The sequence below is a fragment of the Gavialis gangeticus genome, unplaced genomic scaffold, assembly GCF_001723915.1.
Source record: "Gavialis gangeticus isolate Ggan-Ray unplaced genomic scaffold, GavGan_comp1, whole genome shotgun sequence".
NCBI lineage: Eukaryota > Metazoa > Chordata > Crocodylia > Gavialidae > Gavialis > Gavialis gangeticus.
Genome location: NW_017729001.1, coordinates 599411 through 626914, shown reverse-complemented (window position 1 = coordinate 626914; position 27504 = coordinate 599411). Strand labels below are relative to the sequence as shown.

The following is a 27504-nucleotide window of genomic DNA, read 5'->3' as shown; positions in this document are numbered from 1 at the left end:
CCCAGCATCCCAGCACTTTAAAAAAAAAAAAAGACTTGCACTCACTGTCTGCTGCAGTGGCTGTCAGGGTCTCTGGGGGCTTGTGGCAGAGCCCCTGCACACAGTGGGGGGCAGCAGGGATTCCCCCCCCCCAATCGAGCAGCAACTGGTGAGTGTGGGGCACTTTTTTGTTTATTTATTTATTTATTTATTTATTTTTAAAGTGCCAGGACACTGGGGCTGGGCAGGGCAGCCATTGATGGGACTGGAAGAGTGGGTGGGGGTTAGGGCCTGTTTGATACGGAGATTTGGCCAATTCTGCGGTGGCTGAATCTCCAAATCAGATTTGACCAAATCAATTCGGGACAGTGATTTGAATCACTGAATTGAATCGCTGTCCCCTGAATCAGCCAAATCCAAATCCAAAGTGAATACTAGCCACTTCGCAAAGGCTTAGTAGGTAACCCCTGGCACAGGTGCCAGAGTGTGGCACGCAAAGGCATTTTGCTTGGCACACACACCTTGGAGCAGATGGCGGAGAAGAGCCTGGGGCTGTGCTACCACAACAAGGATCAGGCCCCTTGCAGCTCCCCTGCCATCAGCACCTGACACACCAACATCTTACAAGTTGAGGCTGTGAGTGTTTTTGGCCCTCTGCCCAAAATCATTGCTGACCCCTGCAAATGTATCGATAATATGTGAGTGGCATAAATAGGTAATTATATATACAAGCAGTAGGGAAATTAATATAATAAAATACGGAATTAAGGGATAAATTGCACCATCATATAATGAAATATCTTTCTTTTACACTTTGGACTGTTTTATGAGCTGTCTGTTTATCAAGCTACCTGGTCTGATGCTAGTCCTTTTTAGTAAATCAACCTCCCAGAAAAATCTTTCCTCTTTTTTTCTCCATCCAGATGTAGAATTTCCTTCCAAAAATTTTACTTTTCCTTGGCCCCAAGACAGGCAGTTTTCAGGGGTTTACTAAAAAAGTTTGTAGTCTAATGCAGTGGTTTTTACCTGGGGTGTCATGCACCTTTGGCTGCTGTGAGAACCTGTCACTGACGCTGTAATACTGGTACTGTTGTGGCTGTGGCCAGGTGAAACTTTTCTGCATGGCTTGGTTTCCAGGAGACATGTTGCAGCTGAACTGGGAAGTGGCTAAAGTAGAAGCAGGCATTCCTGCCTCCATTTGGTTTATCTAATAACCCTAATGCAGGAAAGAGTACGTGCTCCTGTTACAGCTCTTCCCAGTCCAGTCCCACACACAGCTCCTGGAAACAGACGTGTGGGACAGCTCCACCTGGCAGCGGAAGCATCCTATCTCTAGGTTGCTGCTCTGCCTCTGCTGCCAGGGAAACTGTCCCACATGCTCCTGTTTCCAGGAGGAGCATATAGGGCTGGACTGGAAAGGATTGTGGCATGAGAGGGTGAGCCTGCCTGCTTTAAGCTTATCAGATAACCCTAATGGAGGCAGGCATGTGTGCACAGGCTGCAGGCCTCCCTTGTCTGGTTGTGCATGAGGTGTGCAGGGTACTCTTACCTGACAGCAGTGGTGGTAGCAACTGCATCCCAGTTGAGACCCAGCGAGGTAAGCTGAGGCAGCACAACAGTGGTTCTTAACTGGGGTGCAACCAAATTCAAAAAAATTGTGAGAGTGCCCTGAATCTCAAAATGTTGACAACCACAGGTCTAATATCTTTGGACTCATGTGTTTTATAGAATTTCATATCTCCCATAATACACAATTTAAGTTGCTTTGTTTAACTGTTTCTCAATTGGAAATCAAATATCCTGAAACCTCCTAGCAAACAATATCCACCCATGCTGTGTGCATTGTGCGCTGTATATAATATTGGGCTCTATTGTGGGCTCTATCAGTATCTTTAATACTGGAGTCTATCAATTTTCAGTTGTGGCCCCTTTATTTTTAAGGCCATCCAGATCCAGCTGAGGTAGGTGAAAACTCACATCTATGGTACAACAGCATGTTAAACTGGCATTTCTGTACCTGCTTGTCAAGCTAAATGCATATACATTGTACTCTGTATAAGTAATTAGGCTCAGAACCAAAACAGTGTCTGTGCATTTATCTGGAGTATGCACTTATCCAAACTTAATGCTTGTTAGTCCACAGTGCTGTCAATGCTGAGGTATTAACAGCTTTGAAACTGCCTAGCTCCTGTCATTTTCAAAGCATCTGATAGCAGTCCTGAAACTGGCTATAGCTAGTTTTGGGACTGCTAATATCACAGATCTGACAGTGCTGTGTACTTAAGGAGTACTGCTTACAATGCTGTCAGTGCTGTGTTATTAACAGTTGCAAAACTATGTCCCATCATTTTCAAGGCTTGTAATAGCAGCTTTTAGCTGCTTCCCTTTGTTTCTGGCCCAGTTAAATGGTACAGTTAGTTACAAATTAGGCAGGTATGTTTACAGTTAGCATGCAGTCCAGGGGCATTCAATAAAGTTACAAAACAGTGGGACTGAAAGATGCTATAAACTTAATTGGTTTAGGTACTTAATGGATGTTCAGGTTGCTGATATTTGTTACAGTGGAAGCCCCAAACAACAAACTGAGACTGGTGTTGTGTTGCACAGTTAAGTGTATTATATGCTGATCCAGCGTGCACATAACTAGAATACACTGTGTGCAAGATTTGGATGTCCTGTTTAGGGGCCTACCTTTGAAAACTGTTTTGTGAGTTTACACTTCCATTTTCAGCACTGTAATTTCATCAGTGTTCACTGGAGAAACTCCATTTGACAAAGGACAGACTTTGGCTCTGTTTATCTGTTTGTACAAGGCTGCCTATTTGTGTCTCGCTCCCATGTAAATAACTAATTACTGAATGCTTAGAAGTGTGCCTTTGTCCCTTGGGATGGCCTCACATTTTTCAGCAGTCAGAGGCTTGGTGCATAATGTGTATGTCCTCTGGAGACTTTGAAATTGTCTTCTCTGCTTCTTGTTTTTGCTCAGGAGAAGAGGTCAGTGCTGATTATCTTCTGGATCTTGGCTTTCCTTACTGGGAATACCCTCTACTTGCTTTACACATTTAACTCTCAGCAGCTGTACAACAGGTGGGCAGAGGGTAAAACATACTTGCTGGCATTATAGAAAGTAAGAATAGACCTTCTTGCATTAGCTGGGGGAGGGAGAGTATCCATGGCCCACAGCAAATAGTCTGTACACCTCTTATGCCCATGGAGTCCAGGACTATATGTCATGGGGTAATTGATGACAGACAGAGAGCCGTGGTGCTGGAGCCAGATGGGAACACTGACCCATTGATTTTTTTTCTTCCCTTCCCCTAATGGTTTCTTTGCATCACTGTATATTAGACTTCTGCTCTGTTACCAGAGATGAACCTAAGTAATAATGTTTAGGTTTGTATCTGTATCCATTTTATTGCCAGCATTTGGATGGGGGGGGTTGCATATGGGGTAAAGGAGGCCAAGCTCTAAATACAAATACAAATCACAACTCTTCCCAAAATTCAGAGATGCCTGTATGCAGGAATCTGGTTTGGGTCCATCTCTACTTATTACAATCACTGAGGGAGATATTTAATGCCAAACAAGGAGAGGCATTGCTGAGGTTAGGCCGGGGCATGAAACTAGGGCAGATGAGGTGAAATGGAGCAATAGCAAACTGAAGTTGTTAGGAAAATTGGTCTGACAGTTAACATCCATGCCCCTGTGGAATAATTGTCAGTGGCAATTGGGTGTGTTCTGTTATGAAATGCCACACAGAAAACAATCACTGAATAATGCAATGCAATACAAGGAACAATCCTACAACCAATGAGCAGCAGTAGTCTTGCTCTCTTACATGTATGTTCCTTTCGCCTCTAATCTGATGGTTCTTTTACTGTCACCTACCTCCTCCCACCCAAGTCAGATTTTTGTTGAGTGGTAGCACTGTTGTACACTGCTGAATTTACTTTAATAAACCAAATGTATTGCTGGCAGTGCCTGGAAGTAACTGCTGCTTGGGGGTGGGGGGGGATTTTATATTAACCCCTTCCACTCTGCATTATTTTATTTAAAAATAATAAAGTACGAGTTCAAAGTAATATTACACTCATATGTTTGGAACATATAGAATAGTGCAAACGGAAATCTAGGGGGTTCTGGGAAGTGTTGGGGAAAGGTGTTATTCAGGGACTGGTGATGCAAAGGATTGGGTGGGTATGGAATAGGAAAAACAGACAGAGGAGAAGGGCAGGGTGACAGATGGCAGCAAGGAGACTGTTTAGTGTAGCACTTGGAAGCAGGGCCATCTGGAAGACAAGATGGGAATGTGGGGCAGCTGATGAGGCTTGACAGACTTAAGGAATATCAGGCTAAATAGAAGCGTTTCAGTACAATTGGAAGGTTGTGTTGCTTTGCTTAGACAGGACAGTGTTGCTCTCAAGAGCCTAGAATAAATATATTGAAAATGCTGGGAAAGAGTTCACATCAAAGCCCATATCCTTCAAGCAACTCCATACAGAGCCCCACGGGCTTCCTGCGTGTGGGCAGGGTCTCCCTTCCAGCACTGGGGCCCAACATCTTTGACAGGGGAAGTTTCTAAGCTTAGAACCTGCTATTTATTTTTTATTTCTTACCATTTTTAAATGTATGTGTTTCTTTATTTTCTGGGGTGTTTTGTTTGTTTCTAGCCCACACTTAGTCCTTATGTCTCTGATTTTGTTTCTGTTTTTAGGATTTAATTTTACCTGTTGTGCTGTGCCAGTGTTGTGAGTATTTTAATTTCATGCTCAGGCTTTTGGTATTGGGTTTTTCTTTTAGTTAGGCTTTTGCTTTTCTCAGGAGACACTGGTAGACAGTAATATTGAAAAGAAGCCTCTTCTAACTGGTGAAGACGGTTTTGATTGCACAGTTACTCAGTGCAGTGGTTCCCAAACCATGATTACATGAAGTTCTGGAGCTTTATAATCCCATTCTTGGAGCAGATAATCAAGTAGTGCCCAGTATCAGATGCTGAACTTTGGTGGAGAAAAAAGGGAAGGTATCTTTCTGCTGCTGCTCTGTACATGCTATCTTAGCCCGCATCTGGAGTGGACTTGTATATCCCAAGGTGACCCTGGCTCAAATTGTAGTAGGAGATCAGAGCAGTTGTGCTACCATGAGTATTCCAATGCTTCCCCACCTGTGCCTGGCACCTTATTGTTCTGTGTGAGCTGCTGGGCTCTGCACTGCACAAGGAGTCCCCACCCCTTAGGCAGTACTCTGGAATCCAGTTACTAGAGTCTGTGTTACAGACCCCTGCTGGTTCTGCTGCCTTTGGGGCTTTTGCCATTGCAGAGTCTGCATGGTGGGCCCTGCTGCCCCACCGTTGCCCACATCCCATTAGTTTGTGCTTAATGAAATATAGGAAATGTTGATTTCTGCTATCAAGTTCTTAGTCTGTTCCTAAAGTGCACGAGCCCCTGTCCCAGTACCGTCATACCATGCACAATGGTCCTGAATACTCTTCCATAACAAATACTGTGATGCCCTTTTTACCTGCCTGTTTTACATGCACGAGCAGCTTGGTGCTGGGGGGGAAATGCTGCAGCTGGAGTAATTCTGCTTTTTGCCAGAATCTGCCTTTGGAACTGGTTAGCAGAGCTTGATGGTCTTGAATTGGCCCCTGCTGGGTGTTTCTACATGAGACGCTAACTGCGCAGAGCCTAATAACACTGTGCAGTAGCATGCCAGGCAAAACCTGTGCTACTATGCTACTGCACAGTAGTATTAGGCTAATATGCAGTTAGCATCTGTAAAATCCTGTGAATCAGTGCTACTGTGCTGTAGCACCAGTTACTGCACATTGATTTAGTACTTGGATACGCAGTAACTATGGTGCATTAATTGAACATGTAGATGCACCCACTGAGTCAACTACCAATGACAAGGACTACAGCATAGCATGCATCTCAGGTCATTCATCTCAATAAAGATGGAGAGATTTAGGTAGCTTTCAGGAACAGAATTGTCAGGGCAAAGCTACAGACCAAAATTGCTGCTTTTGGATGGAGAGAAGGGTCTATTTTCAGCCTGGGTGCAGGGGTTAACTCTTACAGTAGGTTTGTGGATGACAGGTTTCCTCAGTGAAAAGTAGGCAAGTCTAAATCTGATGACCTTTCTGGGACTGGATAAGAACAGGTGTGGGTAAGAGACGCAGAGGGGTAACAGGACAAATATGTCCTTCATGATCTTATTCCCCTTAATAGCTTGTGTTCAAGTTTGGTAGAGTCCCAGACCCTCTCCTCATACTGGAGCTAAGCTTGTTTTGTTGAAGTGCAGATGATATGCCATTCACTGACGTGTGGATTTTGTTATGCTTTTCAGCCTTATTTTTTTGAAACCCAATCTGGAGAGTCTGGATTTCTTTGACCTGATGTGGATTGTGGGGATCACAGACTTTGTACTGAAGTACTTCACCATTGCATTGAAATGCCTGATTGTTGCCCTGCCTAAAATCATTCTGGCTGTCAAATCAAAGGTAAAAGGACTCTGCTTTTCTCCTGATCTTTGCTTGACTGGAACCACCAAATGAAACCATTCTTTTAGTTTGTGTCCAGAATTTGCTTGGTCCTTGCCATGGGGTGCACCATGCAAGGGAAGCTGTCTCTCCTGCATGACACGTAAGGACCAGATAAAAAGTCACTGTTGACGGGATTGTCAAGACTGCTCCTTCCCTGCTTTCAGGAGTTATACTTTCCCCCCAGAAAGGGAAAAGAAGATATGAAGCCATAATCCAGCTGCAAAGCATAAGTGTACAACACTGTTTCTTTCTACAGGCAATGGGCAATTTGCCTAAACTACACTTTGTGGACCAGCTATCCTCTACCCCAAAGATAAATACAGTGGATTATAAAGATAAAAATCACATATTTTCTTGAATACCTTAGCTGTATAACTGACAGTACATCACATTATTAAAACACTCTGATTTGCCTTTGTGCATGTATGCAGCAGAGCTAGTTAAATTGAAGGCTTTGCATGTTGCAAAGTTTGAAATTTTTAGGGAAAAACAGGCAGCCTTTGGTTAAATAATAGTTTGAGTCATTGTGGAACTGATAGAAATGTTTTTAAAATATTAGCATCAGATAAAATTATCTTTTCCCCCTGTTATTTCCCTCACCCTCTACTTTATTAAATCTGACTTCCAGGAACTCTTCCAGCCTTGCTTGGCCTGGACTGAAACTAAATTAGCAAGGTTCACTCCATATTTAGACTCAATTCCACTTTATAAACATAATTTGTTAGTGCAAGAGTTCTGTGTTGTTATATCTGGGCTCTCATTTTGACAGGTGAATGTTTCACTTTAATAATAAAATTAGTTTCTAATTTTGGATAGTCAGCTTGACACCTTCAAGGGCTGGTTTTCAGAGGCACTAGTTTTCTTGACTTGGAGTCAGAATTGAACTCTAACATAATTAGAGTGCACTATGTTGCTACTTCTTGAGTGTTATGTGAAATGTTGGTTCTGATCTCTTGTGTTTATTGCAGACCAGTAGCACTTCTTTTTCTTTCTAAAGTTAGGTATGTTAACCCTAGTGTTCTGGGCAAATTCCAGCTGAAAAAAAAAAACCTTATTTCCCTGTAGGCTTGTCTGCGCATACAAACTATACCAATTTATCTGTGCTAGTACAGTAAAGGTAGTGTTAGAATGATACTGTAACCATGATGATCCTGGAATTATGTGAGAAGCAAGGATTTCTTTAGGCAATATAAAGCGATTTAGGCAATTTCTTTAGTTCAGTAAAAGATAGAACTAACTGTCTGGTTGGGGTAGAGTTAGGCAGGCCTTGAAACGCAAGACATTCTCCTTCAAGTGTGAGGAGAAAAGCCAGCGCATGACTGTTGTTGTACTAGCTTTTCTCCTTAGACTTGAAGAAAAATGTCTTTCATTTGAAAGCAGCTAGTCTAACTCTATTCCAACTATGCAGCTGGTCCAATAAAAGATAATACCCAAAGAAATCCTTGCCTCTCACAAGTACAGTTAAAACAGAACACTTTCCTATGTCCACAGTTACATATCTATCTATCTATCTATCCATCCACCTATCCAGGTATCTATCTATCTATCTATCTAAAGGTGCCTTCTGCCTGTATAGCTTATTTCCATAAGGAAAAGAACACAATTAAACCAGGGTTAGGCAACCTTTTCTGGCTGTGGGCCAGAATGACCCACCCTGGGTTGGAGGAGGGCGGGCACTAGCACTCTGTCACTGCAGCTGGCGTTCATCCCCACATCAGCATGAGAAGAGTGACTGCAGAAGGTGTTGCATGGTGCCAAAGCCCATATTTGCAAGTCAGATCTACCCATAGGTTGTAGGTTGCTGACACTTGATCTAAACTGGTATTGGTTGAGTTAAACCTCTTCGGAGCCTCTGTTTTTAAGATATCTGTAAGGGACAGTTGAATAGAGGCCACTACAAGTTTATTCTGGATTTTGAACCGTCTCACTGAAGAGGCTTTGCAAGATCTGTTTTGGAAAAGGTGTTGGTGGAGGGAGAGAAGCAAGACGAACTGCACATGGAAAAAGAGAATAAAGTAAAATAGAGCCTGAACATGCAGATAGTAGCACAACCCAGAGAAAAGCCTGGAGAAAGGGTAAGCTTTGGAGAATGAGGTGCTGGCTGAGAGAGGTTGGTCTGGTGAGCAGGAAAACTGGTTGTCCAGTTCCTTCTGTATTCAGGAAAATAAGGCTGTGTACATTTGTGTGCATTCTGTGGCAGTAGACAAAACTGCATCAGAGAAAAGCCTGACTCCACTACAGCTTGCTCCTGTTTAGTAAAACAGATGGCAAGTCCCCAAGTTTTCAGCTAACCACTTGAGTCAAAAGGATAAGAGCATCTTTATCCAGATGTGGCAGCCACAGTATTTGGGCACTCCTTCCACTTCAGTAGAAAGTAACACTCTTAAATGAAATTATTAAATCAGTGCAGATAAATTATAGATCATTTTTATCCTTTTGACCTTTTCCTAACACTTTCTTAAGCTGCTGTCTAATGTCTTTTAACAGCACACAGGAAGCTGTCATGTCCCACCTCAGAGGTGTCTTAAGTTTCGTGGTGATCATGGTACATTTAGTTTGCATATCAGTTAAGTTTCATGAAGAAGATGTTTGTCAGCCTTTAGGAATAAAAGTGCTATAGCATTGCAAAATGTCAACATTAATATCACTGAAAGTCTTGGGCAGAGCACTTAAAGGGAACATCTAAACCAGAAATAGTTTTGCTTACAAATGACATGGGTGGCAGGGGAGTTGAGCAGTTTGTCCCTGCGCAGCAGGGCTATTCGAGATGGTTATTAATTTATCTCTGGCAATTGTCCAGGTTCTTTTTTTTTTTCTTCTATTATTATTATTATTTTATTTTGGGAGATTAATGTGGTGGGTCAGAGCATAATCCAGCTTGCAAAAAAAAAAGTGATGTGAATAGTCTTCCCAAGATAAATTGCAGCGCTGGAAAAGGTTCACAGCCTTTGCTTGCTCGTCTGAGAGCTATCCCAAGTACTCATTAATCCTTGTCGGGGGAGATGAAAGAGACTGAGTCTTTATTTGCAGCTACAGTGGGAGGCTGGTAAGATCACATCTGTCAAGGGCCTATAATGTCTCAGAGCACAGATGCTTCATTTTTAATACCTTTTTCTTGATAGTGATATTTCTCTGATATATTTTTTAAGTCCCTTTTTGTCTTAGATGGTGGGTGATGGCCATTCTGTCCTTAGACATCTGAGGCTGTTGCTGCCTGCCACTTTGTTCTGGTTTTATGTTGTTACCCCACTGAGCTCCCTGCCCATCAAGCCAGTTTGGCCTGTGATCTATTCTGATTTAACAAAATTAGGCAGGATCATACTTAGATGAGCAGCTTCCAAGAAAAGCCTAAGATGTTCTAGGAAGTGATACTGGTTACTGTGTAGATACAGGTCTTCACTACACTGAAGTCGCAGCTTAGCTTTATTGAGGCAGTGTGATTTCATAGTTTCATAGTTGATAGGGGCAGAAGGGACCTAAGCAGATCATCAAGTCCGACCCCCTGCCATGGGTAAGAAAGGATGCTGGAGTCAAACAACCCTGGCTAGGTGGTTGTCTAGCCTCCTTTTGAAGACCCCTAGGGTAGGGGCGAGCACCACTTCTCTTGCAAGTTGGTTCCAGCTCCTAGTTGCCCTGACTGTGAAGTAGTGCCTCTTGATATCTAGCCTGAATCTACTCTCAGTCAACTTATGGCCGTTATTCCTTGTTGCTCCCGGTAGGGCTTGGGGGAGCAGGGGCTCTCCCATTGCCTGCTGGAGGTTTCCCGTTGTGATGCTGGAGGTCTCCATATTTTTTCAAATGAGATTGTAAATATCTCTATCAGAATTTGTCAAGACAATGTACTTAAAGTGCTAGTTGTCTATTTAAGTGATAACCTTAAATAGACAAAAGTTTGTGTTTCAGTCTGCCACCTTGATGCTTGCTCTTCTTGTATTTATCAGCCAAATATACTACACTTGATCTGAGCCTTCAAGAGACCAAGTAAGAGACCTGCTTGCTTCCTTCCCAAAATCCTTGCCTGGTGTTGGTTATTGAAATAAGTTGTGTTTACCATTCCTTCCATGGCTACAGCATAGTGGTGGGGGATGCAATGCTTATTAATGGGTGGAGAGTGTAACAAGATGCTTTGAATGTTTCAAGATGCAAATTACTGGAGAATTGTAAACTATATTATCCACAGAGAGCTGGATGTTCTTTTTAGCTGCTCTGAGGTATGCTATAGGGAACTACTATTGGAGGGTGTTTGTTTCTGTTCAAAGCAGAGGGTTCCAGTCACTTAGTCTAGGACTAATAATGAAGAGCCTCATGCCTTAGGCATTAGAGATAATGGATCTTTTGGTGCTCAAAGCACTGGTGATAGCAAAGGATGACTGGCAGGTAGCTTATGAACATAGTAAAATGTGCTAGACTTTGACTTCTAATGATGCATGGTGCGGTCTGTGCCGTCCAAATCCTGTTGCTTTACAGATGTGTGATACAAGTAGATCTAATCCTGCTTCAAAGTCTCTTCGGTGTTTTTAAAAACTATATTCTGCCTTGTGCATGTAACCAGGTGTAAGAGGAATTAATTGTGCCAGTGCTGTTTACATGACTATACCATGTAATACTTCTCTGCCTAATATTACCATATACTTTGTTTCAAATGTTAATGAAAGGCATAACAAAAAAAAAAAAAAAGAAAAAGATTATATAATTCAACAACCACTGTGAAGCAGGGCAGGGGGAATATATACATATTCTTCCTGAGTTGTCTGGTCTGCCTTCCTTATATTCATCCACTGCTACCTGTAGTGAGGTTTCCTAATTTGGGAATAATACACAGCTTGTATCTTTCTGAGTTTGACTTTGGATCAATCACCATCATAATTATTCTCATTGAGCTCAGAGGCTTTTCCAAAGCTACTCTGACCCTTTCTGGTACTCCTCAACCTTTTCCAAACTGTTCTGAATATTAGCTGGCATTCTCTAATGCCTCCAATGCCCTCTTCTTTTCGGGCACCAAAAAAATCCTTGGCTGAGGAAAAGGAAGGAAACTGAGAAATACACTTCTGAGAGGTCTGGAAACTGAATTCTAATAGCATCTCTGACACTCTGGGCATGTCTGCGCTGCATGCACCAGGCTAGAGCTATGGCCCTGAGTGTGCTTGCTCACCTGGCCTTGCATATGTGATCCAAACCTAGAATTTCACTGGTGAGCAGCTTCGGGGTGTCCCTCTGTAGCTGCAGTTGATACCTCAATTTCTCATGTGCCCAGCTAGTTGCTGAGCATTTCTCCAGAGCAGCCTTGGTGGTGTATTTCTAAGTTTGGAGCCTGCGGATAGCAGGGGTATGCTCAGGACCTCCCTGGTTAGGACATGCTGGTATTTTGATAAGTCACTTAGTTTAATTTTTTTACAAGCGGGTGCTGACTTTAGTGCCTGATTTGAGGCATCTTGTCTTTGACTTTCCGAGATGCTAAGCATCAACTACAGGGACTATTTGCAAGGCATAAATTTAAGCACATTCATAACTCTTCAAAGTATTGGAGCTAAAATTGCAACAGGCCACACTAAGTAACATACAATGTTGTGGGATTTGGATCAAGTTCTCAAACAGAAATCATAAATGAAGGCACATTTTTACTCAAGTATTGACCCAGTAAGTGTGTGTGTTTGTTTGTTTTTCCAGCTCTTGAAATGGAGCTTCCAGTTTCCCCAGTTCTTCCGGAAAAGATGGGCAGCATGATGCAGGACTGTTGAAACCCTTTTGTGGCACTGCTGTAGCAAGAAAGCAAGAAGGACAATCTCTCCCTCAATTCTTTAAAACACATGAGTGCTCAGGACCCAGGGGTGGAAGTTTTCTCTGGTAGCAGCCTGGTGCCCTATTCATTACCCCATGGGTTCTCATATCTTTCGTTTCTTTGTTCCCCCAAATTCCATTCCCCAGGGATGTCAGCAGAGATTGCTGACAGCTACATGAAGAGGGATGGGGCAGAGGGGAGGAAGCGCAAAGACACCTGGGATTTCCTAAACTGCAATCTCTTCAGCAAGTGTATCTTTTTTATTTATCTGCCTACTTTTAATTCCACACCCCCCAAGCTGTCATTCCTTAGCAGAGAAAATGAAAAGCTGCCATTTATATGTGTACAACAATGGAGGCTTTCGCAGGCCACATGGCTCCTGCAGTTTAATTTACTCTAATTCATTTTATATTGAACCAAATGGTATTATTTACTGATTTTTTTTTTTTTAATGGAGAGCATTCAGAATGTGGGGTGGGAGCCAAGTTCCCCCCTCACAAGGATATTAGGAGCCCAGCTGCTATTTAAACTTGTCCTGTTCCCTACTGGGACCCTGATGCTCATTCTGGGCTCTTTCTAGGTCAAAAAATATGTTTCTAGCACTAGTTTGTTGCATGTTGTATCATAAAAGGTCTGACCCTGACCATTGACTTTGAAGGCACATGCCTGGAGCTGCCATCCTTTCCCTGCTTTGTTCAGTCTCCCTGTTCTCCACTTACTCATTTCTCCTTTTCCTCGTAGAATATCCATAGCTTTGTTTCATGATCTCCCTAAGACTTTAGAACTGGCCAAAACACCATTTGGTGGCCATTTGATGGCCCAAGAGTCCAAGGCACTTGATCTTGGAGACTTTTGGCTAGCAGTTTGTCTGGTGACCATGTGCCTTGAGAGTCCTCACACATTACAGTGAGGACCGAGTGCACCAATGACACCTCAGTTCCTCTGAATCACTGCCTGACTCGAGATGGAACCACTTGCTATCGGTGTCTGGATTATCACAAAACCCCTTGTCCTGTCTGTTAGAGGTGTTTGTTTTTCCTTAGTAAAGCAGTATTAGTCTGGTTTTTAGTAAGCCTCAGCTTGGTTGCCCATTGACAACCTCTTAGATTTTCTTATAAAATCCTCTGGTCCAGGATAACCTCCTCCATGTCTACTAGATTCAAATATTATCTCTCTTTTCAAGGGGCTACGCTGGATAATAATGATTACTCAAAATGTCTCTGCTGTTTCAGAGAATCCCAAATCCTAGGAAATGCTCCATCTGCAAGTCCAGCTTGGTTTAGCAAAGAAGTCGTCAGTGAGCTTAAACACAAAAAGGAAGCTTACAAGAAGTAGAAGTTTGGACAAACAACTTGGGAGGAATAGAAGAATATTGCTCAGGCATGCAGGGATGAAGTCAGGAAGGCCAAAATGCAATTGGAAGTTGCAGCTAGCAAGAAACATGAAAGATAACAAGAAGGGTTTCTACAAGTATGTTAGCAACACGAGGAAGGTCAGGGAAAATGTGGATCCCTTACCAAATGCGAGAGGCAACCTAGTGACAGATGATGAGGAAAAGGTTGAAGTATTCGATGCCTTTTTTTTTACCTTGGTCTTCACAGGCAAAGTCAGATGCCAGACTACTGCATCTGGCAGCTCAGTTTGGGGAGGAGGTGAGCAGCCCTCAGCAGTGAAAGAACAGGTTAGGGCCTGTCTAGAGTAGCTGGATGCACACAAGTCCATAGGGCCAGTTGACTGATGTGATTGCAAAGCCGCTGTGCATTATCTTTGAAAATTTGTGGTGATTGGGGGAGGTTCCAGATGATTGGAAAAGGGCAAAATAGTTCCCATCTTTAAGAAAGGGAAGAAGGAAGATCCAGAGAACTACGGACCAGACAGCCTCACCTCAGTTCCTAGATTCATTAATGATCTGGAATGGATTGCACCTTCAGCGAGTTCACAGATTACACCGAGCTGGGAGGTGTAGTAGATGCACTGGAGGGTAGGGTTAGAATTCAGAGTGACCTAGACAAATTGGAGGATTGGGCCACAAGAAATCTCATGAGGTTCAACAAGGACAAATGCAAAGTCCTGCACTTAAGATGGAAGAATCCTATGCACTGCTACAGCCTGGAGACTGACTAGCTAAGCAGCAGTTCTGCAGAATAGGACCTGGGGGTTACAGTGGACAATGAGGATATGAGTCAGGAGTGTGCCCGTGTTGCCAAGAAGTAGGAACACTGCCAGCAGATCAAGGGAAGTAATTGTTCCCTCTTATTCTGCACTGGTAAGGCCACATCTGGAGTACTGTGTCCAGTGTTGGGCCTCCCACTATTGAAAGGATATGGACAAGTGGGAGAGAGTCTAGTGGAGGGCAACAAAAATGGTGAAGGGGCGGGAGCACAAGACTTACGAAGAGAGGCTGAGGGAACTGGGCTTATTCAGAAGAGAAGGCTGAGGGGGAATTTGATAGCAAACTTTAACTATCTGAAAGGTGGTTCCAAAGAAGATGGAGCTGGACTGTTCTCAATGGTGGCAGATGACAGAACAAGCAGCAATGGTCTCAAGTTACAGCAAGGGAGGATTAGGTTGGATATTAGGAAAAACTCTTTCACTAGGAGGGTGGTGAAGCACTGGAACAGGTTATTTAGAGAGGTTGTAGAATCTCCATCCTTGGAGGTTTATAAGTCCTGTTTTGACAGAGCTTTGGCTGGGATGATCTAGTTGAGGATGGTCGTGCTTTGAGCAGGGGGTTGGACTAGATGACCTCCTGAGGTCCCTTCCAACCCTAATTTTCTGTGATTCTATGATAAGTCCTTCACCTCTTGTATTCTCAGTGCTAAGGAGATAAAGCTACAGATTTCTCTCCTGAGAAAATCACTGGGCCCAGCATTAGTCCCATAACATTATAGACAGGAGTCAGAGTAGGAGTGTATTCCTCATCCCACTTGCATCTGCACAAGCCAAAATTGACTAGAAATCTCCATCAGTTAAGAGGAAGGATGGTGGGAGTTCTAGGAACACATCCTTTAGGACAGTGGTGCTTAACCTTTATGCCCTGTGGGGCTGATGAGGGGTGTGGGTCTGGTCTGTGGGTCAGATCAGGTCCCTGCACTTCTTCTGCCAGTCCTGCATGCTGGCCCCACAGCTTGAATGACAGGACATCAGGGGCCAAAACTGGCCTGTGGGCTGGAAGTTGAACACCCCTGCACTAGGAGATCCCACTCCTATGTAGCTCTAAGCAGTTCCTGATCAAACTCATGTTCTCTGCAATTGAAGACCCAGTACAAAAGCATCATACTTAGGATCTGGCATGTATGGCACTGCTGAAAGCCACTTTATCATCTAAGGGCTTGGCTCTTTTGCTGCCTCCTATGACACCAGTCTCTGTGAAAGTTCTCTCAGCACTATCTAGGGCAGCAGCCTTCAAATTAGCCTGGACCCAAGAGAAGATAACCATTGTGCCTTACTCAACTACTGCATACCAGCCCACACTACCAGGACACCTATTCGTTCTCTACTATCAGAATCAAAGGTAGTGCTGGAGGCCCTGGTTCCCACAGCACCACATTTGTTAATTATCCTTCTCTTAACACTAGAAGAAGTTTACACCATTTTTGGACATTGTATGCTCCTGCTTGTCCACTTTTTCAATAGTGGCTTTTTTACTTTTTCAATTAACAATAGCCAGGTTTCACTGCAGTTACACAGATACTCTCCTAGAGTGTCCTCCCATTGTCCTCATGTTACCTCAAGGACTCTAAAAGATCAAATCCAGATTGATATAGGAATTCCTGTCGCCCATCACAGACCGCAGTTGTCTATAACTTGGCCTGCCTTATCACTGAATTTATGGCTGTGTTGGGACAGGCTGAAGAGACCTTTGTGGGATCAACCATCCTGACAAGTCCCATCACCCAAGCACATCCTTGGCTGTGGGGCTTTACCACCTATAAGGCTGAGACCATTAGAGACATTGGTACCACCATTGAGAGACTGAGTGTGCAGTAGAGCTGAAGAAGATTGGCTTGACTTCAAGATTGGTTAGGGCAAACCTGGCAACAATCCTGGTACATCATCCACCATTGGGGAATGATCAAATATTTCATCTCACCTTGTTATGTTTGACCTTTCAAAAATGTTAATTAAAGTGTTCCCACCTCCAGTCATGGGACCTCAGTGTAGTCATTTAGCTTTTATGATTTCTTATTTTAACTAAGAGTAATGCAATTCCTGATGTGCATTACTCAGTGAAGATGGCATTTCTGATAGCCATCATCTTGAGGAGGAAGTGAGGAATGATCCAGGCTCTGATGATAAAACCTTCATATGCGGCTTCCTGATCAACTAAGGTGCCTTTTAAAGAATTCCTACTGAAGGTGGTCATAGAGTTCCACCTGAACCAGCAGATTCAGGTTCCCACCTTATTCCTGGAATTGTTTTAATCTGGGATAGAGCCATCTCTCTACATCTTGGACACGTACTGACATTTCACATACAGAGGACTTAATGATTTAAGTTTTACCCAGGCTTTTCTGTAGCAATAGTACAGAAAACGAAATGCAAAACAACCTCCATCGAGGTGATGTAAGGAAATGCTATGAGACAGCAAAAGTATGCCTGCCTATCACTATTACAGCAGACCCCATCAGAGCTCAAGTAACAGCAGTAGCTTTTCTGTGAAACAGATATGTGTCAGACAACTGTAATCTGGCTACATGGAGCTCTAGTTTTATGTTCACAGGTCATTATGCAGTTGCTGTGACTTCTGGATCAGACACCACATTTGACTGGCAGCCCCAGTTTCATAGTTTCATAGTTGGTAGGGTCGGAGGGGACCTTAAGCAGATCATCAAGTCCAACCCCTGCCATGGGCAGGAAAGAATACTGGGGTCAAACGACCCCGGCTAAGTGATTATTTAGCCTCTTTTTGAAGACCCCCAGGGTAGGAGTGAGCACCACTTCCCTTGGAAGTTGGTCAGATCCTAGCCGCCCTGACCATGAAGCCTTCTGATGTCTAGTCTGAACCTACTCTCAATCAACTTGTGACCATTCTTCCTAGTTACTCCTGGTAGTGCTTGGGGGAACAGGGACTCTCCCATTCCCTGCTGGTCCCCCCATGTAAGTTTCTAGATGGCCACCAGATCCCCTCTCAGCCTTCTCTTGCCCCCTGACCATACAAGTGGCCCTCCTATGAACCCTCTCAATGCTGTCCACATCCCTCCTGAAGTGCGGCGCCCAGAACTGGACGCAGTACTCCAGCTGTGGCCTGACCAATGTTGAACCAGAGTTTGGGGTTACACCATCCTTCCCTATTTCAGGGTGTAGGCTGTAGCTGTATTGGTCTAAGGACATAGGCAGACAAGGTTCTTTGGGTAAATCCGATATAATTTATTAGACCAACTCAAACAGTTGGAAAAATTCTTCTTAGCAAGCTTTCCTCACTCTTCATCAGGCAGAGGATCTACAGATGCTTCCTCAGCCTGACTAAGGGTGTTTGTGCCTGAAAGCTTGCTAAGAAGAATTTTTCTAACTATTTGAGTCGGTCTAATAAAAGATACTGGATTTACTCACCTTTTTTCCTTTCTTGGAGGACAGAGTTGTCAAAACACAGAACTGGGAGTCAGGGAAATCTCTGTTTCCTGCTTGCATGGTCAAACTCGCTATGCCACCTTTGGAGAATCGCAGATGCCATGTGGGCATTGATCTTGGATACCTTATATATTAGGCTTCCCAACCTGAGATACCTGGGGTCTAACTTTAAAAAGTGCTGAGCTCATTTAACTCCCATTGTCTAGGCAAAGGGCCAGCAAGGGGCTCATGCCGACTGCAATTAATAATTCAATCTCTCTTTGTAATCATTTGTTGTTAGTCTGTACAAAGTTTTCACTAACTTTTACGTATTAGCCATACTTACTGCTCTATCTGCCCAATCCACATCTTTGCCTGCTCTGGCAAAGTGGCCAGAAATCTTCTCCTTAGAGCTTGTCTCCCTGCTGTCTTGTGATCTGAATGCTAGCAGGTTTCTTCAGCATCCTCATCTTTCATGATACATCTTAGTACTGCTGGCAACTGAGAAAGTGAGACTTGGAACTTCTCTTGGGTGCTAATCATAACTTACAGTTGTCTCATTGCTATTTCCATCACTTTTCTTGCATTCCAATTTAATTCTGTTCTGCCAAACCTACTCTGTCTTTGTCTCTCTCGCTCTTTTTGCTCCTTGCGCACATGAAAAAGACCATAAGGTTGCTACACTGAGCACTCAGAAGTTAGGGAATGCCAAAATCGTGGTTGCCTACTTAAATTCTGGTTGCTAACCTCTTGAGGTTAAGGGGCTGCCTGTAAGCCAGGACCAGTTTGGCCCCCTTGCATATGTGCATTGGGCACTTTTGTGCTAGATCTTTCTGTGCCTCAGTTGCCCATATATAAAATAGCATAACAGCAGCCCTTCACTCCACAAGGGAGATGTGAATATAAATTATTTGTGAGGATCTCATACTGTAATGACACTGCCATATAAAAATCCATGAAGAAATTAATCATTCTCCATTCAGACCAGGTTTTGAGTGGTCTGCAGTAAATATAATTCACGTATTGAACAGTAGGCATAAATCTACATCTTGAATAGTTGCTTGTTTAATGAACTCCTTCCATTCTGTGCACCGTGTGAAGCCAGTGGTTTTGTGGAAAAAATAGTATGTGATTGTGTGATTAAAGACTGTACCAGAATGCATACATACAAGGCAGGGCAAATTAAGATTGCATGGACCACCTTAATTCTGGCATCTTGTAACTTCTGACTTAACATTAAGGTCTTGTAATATTGATTTTGGTGAATAACTTGTACAGATTTTTTTAAAGCAATGTGAAATACAAGAAGCTTTGTCAGGGATCAGCATTCAAAGAGTTCCTCAGCAGGATTTGATCCTATTTGCAGTTCTCTGCCATTTGCACTTATGAGCTAACTGATAGTTATCAGCAATAATATATTTTTTGTGGGAGCAAAAGTATTTATACTCCATAGTCCCTGTTTGAACCATACTTCACATAATCCAGTCTGTGGATAATTGTTTGTTCTGTAATTTCCTGTTCAAATTTATTTTTAAAAATTTGCTGTCTGAGAACGGCCACCTTCAGGTCAGCAATGGAGAGTGGGGCATGGGGAGGCAGGTTAAAATGTTCTGCCACAGGCTTGTCTGTCTTTCTGCAGCTGATGCCAGAGTAGTGTTCACTCATTCTGTCACACAGAGATTGCCCAAGCTGTCCAATGTAGACAGCGGGGCACTATAAGCAGGTAATAGTGCATGTGACATTGGTGGAGTTCCAGGGCAGTGAAACTTGGATGTTATAATCCATGTTACTTGGTCCAGTGATGAGGTGCTGTGTATTGATGTTGGGGCACAGAAGGCATTTAGGTCTGTTGCAAGACCTGATGCCTTGTTGAGACTGAAAATTAGGTAGCCTGTTGCTAGAAGATGCCTCTTGAGGTTGAGGGGCTGCCTGTAAACCAGAACCAGTTTGTCTCCCATGGCTACTTTGAGATGGTCATCCTTTTCCAAGAGAGGTTGGAGGATCCTTGTCCTACCAGTCCCAATCTCCATAGCTTATCTTCATCCAGTCTTCTAGGTCCCAGTCCCAGTTTTTCTTCACTCTACCCAGGCTCCTACACTCTAGACAGGCATTTGCCTGCACCCACCTGGAAAACAGCAGCAGAGATTTTGAGAGCATGGCAGAGGCAGGCATCTTGTCCCACTGCTGAGAGCTGCAACATCAGGTGAAGTCCTTAGCTCCTGCAGTGCTGGGCTGAAGCATGCTTGCTTATTGTGCGGGGATCATGTGTGTACAGCAGAAATATATACGTTTCCCTTAATCTTGTTATCAGAAGCAGGTGAATCATTTTACCTGAAGCTTAAAAAAAATCCACTGATAGGAAACACCTGGTATGAAAACTTTCAACCTGAGTAGTTAAAATTTGGCCAAGGTTTTTAAGTAACTGAAAGTAGAGCTGTATGATGGAAAGCATCAAACAACTTTAATAATAGACAGTGTTGATTATAAGTTATAGACAATAGAAATTTGCCAATAAGGTCATAGGAGACTATATGCTTGCAAAAAGAAAATTCTCCCTGCTTTAAGGCTTATTCCTTTGCAAGTGTGCTTTATCTTTTTGAGACGCTTCTGAATTTTAAAGGGACAGCCTTATAGATCGCTCTCCTAGAGGGCTGAGGGTTGTTATATGTAATGGGTGCAGGCTCTGTATTGCCAGCCTTTACGATAGAACACTTTTAGCTTTGTTGGGGTGATATTAAATATGGTGACTGTTTCCTTCTATTTTATTAGTTCATATTTAGCTCTCTGTGTAGTTGCATTCTGCATGGTTGTGATCACCTCCTACAACTTCATGATTGTATTTGATGGCTGCCTTCTCTTGAATGGAGAGGTGTTTGAAGTCAAGCAGAAGGCAGAGTAGGCTTCCACCTTAGACTAACTAAATCATAGATGCATAAGCTTTTGTAAGCCATGGCTTACTTCGTCAGATATTATGAAGGAACTGTAGGAAGCAGATCTTTTAAATAGAAAGCCATGATTGGATTAGAATACAAAGGATAGGGAAGCAGGAGCAAAAAGGAGGGGCACTGTTGGGAGAGGCAAAGGAGGTGTGTTGTTGTCCTTTGGGGATGAAGACAACCAAATCCAGCAGTGTGGGGGGGAAGAAATGGGAAAGAAATGGGGGGGAGAAAAGGAGAAAAAAAAGAGAAAAGAGCAACAGGAGGCGGGTAGAGGCTAGGTTGTGTGGGTGCACAGGTGGTTTATAAGCCCAATCTTTGCCTTGAACAATCTGCAGCAACAAGGGCAGGAAAGTGATGAGGACTGGGTACAAGAGGATTTTGTTTTCCTGGCCATGTGTTTCTTTATTGCTTCTGCTGTGCAATGCTCTGTTCTGGATTGATGACCTCCAGGATGGATGGTCACAAGCAATTTACTCCCAGAAACCTGAGTCGATGCCGAAACTCTTTAGGGACACCTTTCAGGGTGTGCTTGTACCACTTCTTTGGTGCACCGTGACAGCATACTCCATTTGACAGTTTGCCGTAGAAGATTTTCTTCGGCAGGTGAGTGTCAGGCATTTTTGAAAGGTGGCTGGCCCATCTTAGCTGCACCAGTTTCAGTAGAGCGTGAATGCTGGGGAGAGCTGATCTTCTGAGCACCTCAGTGTCCGGGATCTTTTCATGCCACTTGATCTTTAGTATCATGATGTTAGTAGACAGTCCAGGTTTTGCAGGCATAGAGGAGGGTTGAGAGAATTATGGCTTTGTATACCTTCAATTTCATTAACGTGCCAATGCCTCTGCAGTCACCGGCCGACTTACCGAGTTTGTCATTGATGTGGACAGCATGGAAGAGTGTGCTGCCTAGATAGACAAACTTGTCGACCATCGACAGTTGTTGGCCTTTAACTGAGACGTGTGGTTCCTGGGGTGTTGTGCCATGCGCAGGTTGAAACATCACTTTGGTCGTCTTTGGGTAAGGTAGGTAGGAGAGAAAAAAACAAAGCAGTTAACCCACTGCGGATAGAGAGGTTATAAAAGCTCATCCAGGTAGTGGGATAAGAATCCATAGTCTTGGTTGAGACCATATTTAATGCATTCCATCTGTGGGTGATTCCTTGTGCCCCAGTTTCCTGTTCAAGTTCACAATTTCCCGTTCCATCCATTGTCTACAGCCAAGCTGTATGTTACAACTACATCTGCTCTGATCCCAGTGACCGGGATGCACACCTTGAAGATCTGGGGCAGGGATTCCTACACTTACAATAGAACTCTAAAACTCTAGCCATTCACATCAACAGAGCCAAACTCAGACCGTGCTCTGACCTGTTACAGTACCAACCCCAAGATAATGACAAAGAGAATCCCTTTGGCTGTCACCTACAGCACCCAGCTTGAACACCTCAGACACGTCATTAATCGCCTCCAAGCACCCCTAGAAAATGACAACTGTCTAAGGGAAGCTCAGGGAACAAACATGTCCTGGCTTACAGACAGCCCTCCAACTTCCAGTGGCATCTCTTCAGCAACAGACTACTTATCTCTTATTCTTACCAAGGCTCCAGACCCAGATGCCAGCTGTGCCCCCTCAACAACAGAGCACATCATCACTGGACCAAATAGCATGGTTTTTAACATCAGAGGTTTATTCACCTGCTCCTCTACCAATGTCATTTATGCCATCACCTCTGCTTACAGTGCCTGTCTCTCATCTACACTGGACAGAGCTACAAGTAAGAATAAATAAACACCTATCCAACATCAATTCCAGAAAAAGACACAGTAGAGCACTTTAATCTCCCTGGATATTCCATCACTGACCTCAGAGTAGCTGTTCTTAGACAACAAAACTTTACAAATGAACTTGAACAAGAAATTGTGGAATAAGAAATCATCCACAGACTACGGATTTTGACCTGCATTAGCTTTTATAACCTCTCTGTCCCTCAGTGGATTAACTGCTTTGTTTTTCTCTCTTCTACCTACCTTGGTTCTCCCAGCTGGGCCCCCTCTGTTTTCCTCCTGCTTCCTGACCCTTTCTTTTCTAATAACTGTTTTCTGTTTAAAAGCTCTGCTTCCTACAGTCCTTTCATAGCATCTGATGAAGCAAGACACTGCCTATGAAAACCTATGCCCCGCTTATTTAGTTAGTCTATAAGGGGCAAATCTACCCTGTTTTCTGCTTCTCTTGAATGGTCATACTAGTACTGCAGTTCAGTTAGGATGGTGTGTGTTGATTTCAGCCTCTCAGTTTTGTGGTTTTGGGGATGTTCATGTGTTTCTAGCTGCCAAGAAGCCTTCAAGTCCTATAGTTACGAGTAAAACGTATTGCATGTACTAGCCCAGGGGTATTGACTCTGGTATTGCATTAGTGTTTCTAACCTTTGTAGGAATGGAAGCACTCTGGTTTACAGAGCCAGAATCCTCTCACTTACTGCAGGTGCCTCTCTGCACAACTCTGCCTCTTTCTGTGCCTTCATACCCTTTTTAGAGCTCACTTGGCTGCTTTTGTGCTCTGTATCCACCTTCCCAGCACCTTGTCTTGTTCTTCACTCCTGTGAAGCTCAAAAATGCTGAAGGAGCTTAACTTTAGATCTGGCCAGCTCCCAGCTTTATAGAACTGATTACAAACTCTTGATCATCCAAAGGTTTCACATGTCCCTTCTCATGCTAATGAGCATAGACTTGTACCAGCACAATCTGTTAGAGATGCAGGTTTGGATGAAAGAGCCTGATGGGAGAAGGGAATAAAGAGGAGAGTCAGTAAGGTGCTTGCTTTAAGTGTTTGCAGTGCATTTGGCTTGCTGTTTGCTTTCATCAGGGTTTGGTAAGAGGGAGGGTGGAAAGCTGCCTGTGTGAAAGGAAGGAAGTGACAAGAGTAGTCATTAGCAAACTGCGACCCTCTGTCACGGGGGCTTATGAAATAAACGATGATTGTATGGAAGCATGAGTCTGGTTAGAGAACTCTTCATGCTAATTTAATAAATTGCTTGCATTTAGGCTTCCAGATTGTTGCTGTTACATTTTTGCTATGTGATGCCTCATGGGATTAAAAGGAGGAGGGGCTGGGGGAGGGGAAAAAAACCCCAGGTCCTTTAGCAACTGCTGATGTGACCTCACTCACTGTCTCAAGGGGGGTATGAGATCATGAGAATGCCAGAGCTCTCTGAAGGATTCGATTTGTTCAGTGCAGCAGGACAGCCTGCTGAGTGATCTCATCTCTGAGACCCAGAGGGAGGGTGCGCTGGCTGCTGCTTTCCTCTCGGACTGCAGAGGACTCATTTCCTCCTCCGCGCCTCATCGATGGCTATTTAATGACCATGACCTGCAATGACATCATCAGTGACAGAGTTTCAGTGGTAACACACAGCAGAATTCCAGGGGAATTTTTCCCTCCCCTTCCTGCCCTTATCAATTAAAAAATCTTGACATCTGAAAATATAAATCTTTTATGCCAAGTAACACGACTGTAACTGTACTATTTGTTTATGTTTCTGACCTCCATTGAACCCCATTACCCTGACATCAGTTTTTTCTTTTAGACAACGAGCAAAAAAACCATAAAGAGATTTCTGTCAAATTTGAAAATTAGATCTTGCACCTAAGGCCAGCTTCTCAGTACTGGCTCTGGCTGCTTTGGAGTAATAGACAGTGGGTATGTCTGCACATTCATTAATGCGCCTTAGTTACTGCATGTTTAGTTTAGTATTTGCCTAATGAAGTACTAACGAAATGGCGCATGGTTATTTTGTGGTGCTTACTGTGCATTAGCCTAATAACACTTCACAGTAGCATATTAGCAGGGTTCTTGCCTGGCATGCTGCTGCACAGTAGTAGGTTAACATGCAATAAGCATCTCATGTAGATGCACCCAGTGTGTAAGAAAATATGTTTCCGCTGTAACCTCCCAAAATCACTATAAACCAAGAGGTAAATGATGGAACCTTGATGGTGTCCCTCACAAGAACAAATGGTTTCAAACCTAGAATAATCACCAGTATAGAAAGATTGTACCAGTGAAAGTTTTAAAAGGGCATGGGATACAAGTCTGTAAGTAAATGAGTATATATAGAGCAGATATATTTATTGGACTAACCCTTTCTTTTCCATAAGACTCAAGGGAGAATTAGAAACTCTGAAACCACAGTTTGTGTTTCAGAGCCAGCCTTTGTGTGTTAAAGTACATATTTGAGAACTAGTGCCACCCTACAAACAGGGGCCTACTAGAAAGCAAGATTGAGGCTTTGGAACTAGATTGACTATGGTTCTCCAGTAAATTGCCAGGGGTACATAGCTGTTCATATGTTTGTATTTTTGCATTTTCAGGCCAAAGGGGATGGGGAAACAGACATGTTCTGGACTCCTTTTCTTATGTATTAGCCATGGTGGTTGTTCACAGTACAGTAATGCATATAGACTGGGGCCCTCTTTGCTAGGTACTCCAGCAAACATAAAAGGAAGACTCCCTTCCTTGAAAAGTTTATAAACCGATAAACTAAGATATAAGACTATAGATAACAGATGGATAAAATAAATAGAAGGAGTACAAGGTAACAGTGGAATGAAGTTTTTATGTATGCATCTTTCTCTTCTCTTGAGTCCTGGCTGACAATAATAACCTGTGTGATTTCATTTTTTACAGGGAAAGTTTTATCTGGTTATTGAAGAAGTGAGCCAGCTGTTCCGCTCCCTTGTTCCCATCCAGTTGTGGTACAAATACATCATAGGAGATGATCCATCTGGCAGTTACTTCTTAGGGGGCATCCTGATCATACTGTATAGTCTCTGCAAGGTGAGGCCATGCTTGGTGAATGAATCACACAAGGCATCCTGATTCCTGAATCTTTGTTTCTATGTTCCAAAAAGTAAATAAAAAAAACATTAAAAAAACCTTTAAATCCCACCCTTGGATTATGGATTATGTGCACATCTGTGTACATAAGACTATAATGTGTTTGTTTTTTCTACCCACTATCCCTGTGAAATGGAGAAGTGTTACACAAATTGCTAATTGCTGAAATCACGAGCAAGACTTTATAAAGCGGGGGATAAGGCAAGGTGCTGCATTTATTGATTAAATGAGTTAGACATAGAGGTTCAGACACACCATTCATACAAACACACACAGATCATTATAAACATCATTACACACAGGCATACACATACACAAAACAACCATTCCATCCACACACACACCAAATATAATTACCAGCAGTAGTTGCTCAATATCAGCCCAGGGTGGCCAACCCGGGTTTATTGAGTAGATGATGATGATTTGAAGATAGCATATTTGAGAAACAGCTGGAGCGGGGTGAACAGATGCATCTGTGCTCCGATGAATCAGCAGTAGAGAAAGACACTCACCTAACTTGGCATTTTCAAAGTGTTCTTTTATAGGGATTGGCATCCTTTGTTTCAGTGCTTTGGGGTTTTTCCATACTCAGCTTCTGTTTTTGCCGTTGTTTTTCTTTTGTCTTCAGCTTATCTCAGCCTTGCAGTGTTCTTGCTGCCAGTCTGGCAGGATGGGTGCATTCTTTCTCCTTGTTATCTTCTTTGAGCCCTATACCTAAAAGAGATTCTTCAGCCATTCATTAATTAGTTTACTGACTGGTAGCTTACATTTGGCGCCTTGTTGCTTACATAAATAGTTAAATCTTTTTTTCCTGTCTCTATGCCATTTTCTCACCATTTACCCTTTTACACACACTCATACACAAAGGCTATGCAGAGTTCATTCACGTATGTCAAGCAGGACACAAAATGGAGTTTTTAAATTGCTTACAGGACAAGACTAACATGGTTACATTTTACTACTATTACACTTTATGTTAACATCAGCTATGTTAGTTCAGTTCATGCTACAGAAATGCTGTTACCCCACTTCCTAGATACAGAAGCTGTGAGATTTAAAGTATGGATCCTCCAAAGTATTTAGGCACATAGTTGGCATCGATTTCCCATTGAAATCAGTGGGAAAGTCTGAAGCTAAATGACTTGCCCAGTATCTCTCATAAGGTCTGTATGGACCAGGGAACTGAACCTAGGTCTTCTGAGTCTCAGGACAGAGCCTGAATCTCTGCCAGCTTTCTTCCTTTTATCTTTATGCTCATTCCAAGTTGTTTGTTTGCAGGGAGTTTGTACTGGTGCTGGTAGAGCAAAAACTATTATTCATATAGAGATGGTGCTGGATTTCATAGGCCAGTGCCAGCTGGTTGGTCAAAAGTCCCAGGCCTAGAACATCTAAGTCATGAACCCATGTGATGGTTGTAGGATGACAGATGGTTGGTGTTCAGAGACTTTGTCGTAGTGACCAGATCTTTTCCTCCTCTTATTATCATTGCTTTGTGTGGATCCAGCCCCAGTCAATTGTATTCATCCACTAGCTGATCTTGGCCAGACACTGAGATTGTGTTATAGAACTCTTGGCAGTGCAGATGAGAGGCATAGACACAGGTTTCCAACACATTGTTTTCGAGTCAGTAATGCATCACCATTTTCCTGAAGTTGCTTTGTATAACCGGCATTAGAAGAGGATGGAGGACAACCTAGGGTCCTGAGAAACTTGTAATAGTTTCATAACAAGAAAGAAGTTGCACAGCATTGGAGTAAAGATTGCACAGTTAGCCCAGTATTTTTCTCATTAACCCCTCTTCCATTTTTTTTTTTTTTTTTTTATA

The 27504-nt window shown here is 43.1% G+C and overlaps 1 protein-coding gene across 7 annotated transcripts in view; it reads left to right on the top strand.

Annotated features, from left to right (window-relative positions):
* The window catches only part of RNFT2 (ring finger protein, transmembrane 2), a 57105-nt gene that overhangs the window by 14659 nt on the left and 14942 nt on the right, over positions 1 to 27504 (top strand). For all 7 annotated transcript variants that reach the window (XM_019506683.1, XM_019506680.1, XM_019506681.1 and 4 more), the window contains 3 exons: positions 2966 to 3066; positions 6325 to 6478; positions 25470 to 25619. In XM_019506683.1, the coding sequence (XP_019362228.1) occupies positions 2966 to 3066; positions 6325 to 6478; positions 25470 to 25619 (405 nt within the window). The remainder of the gene's footprint in view (positions 1 to 2965; positions 3067 to 6324; positions 6479 to 25469; positions 25620 to 27504) is intronic.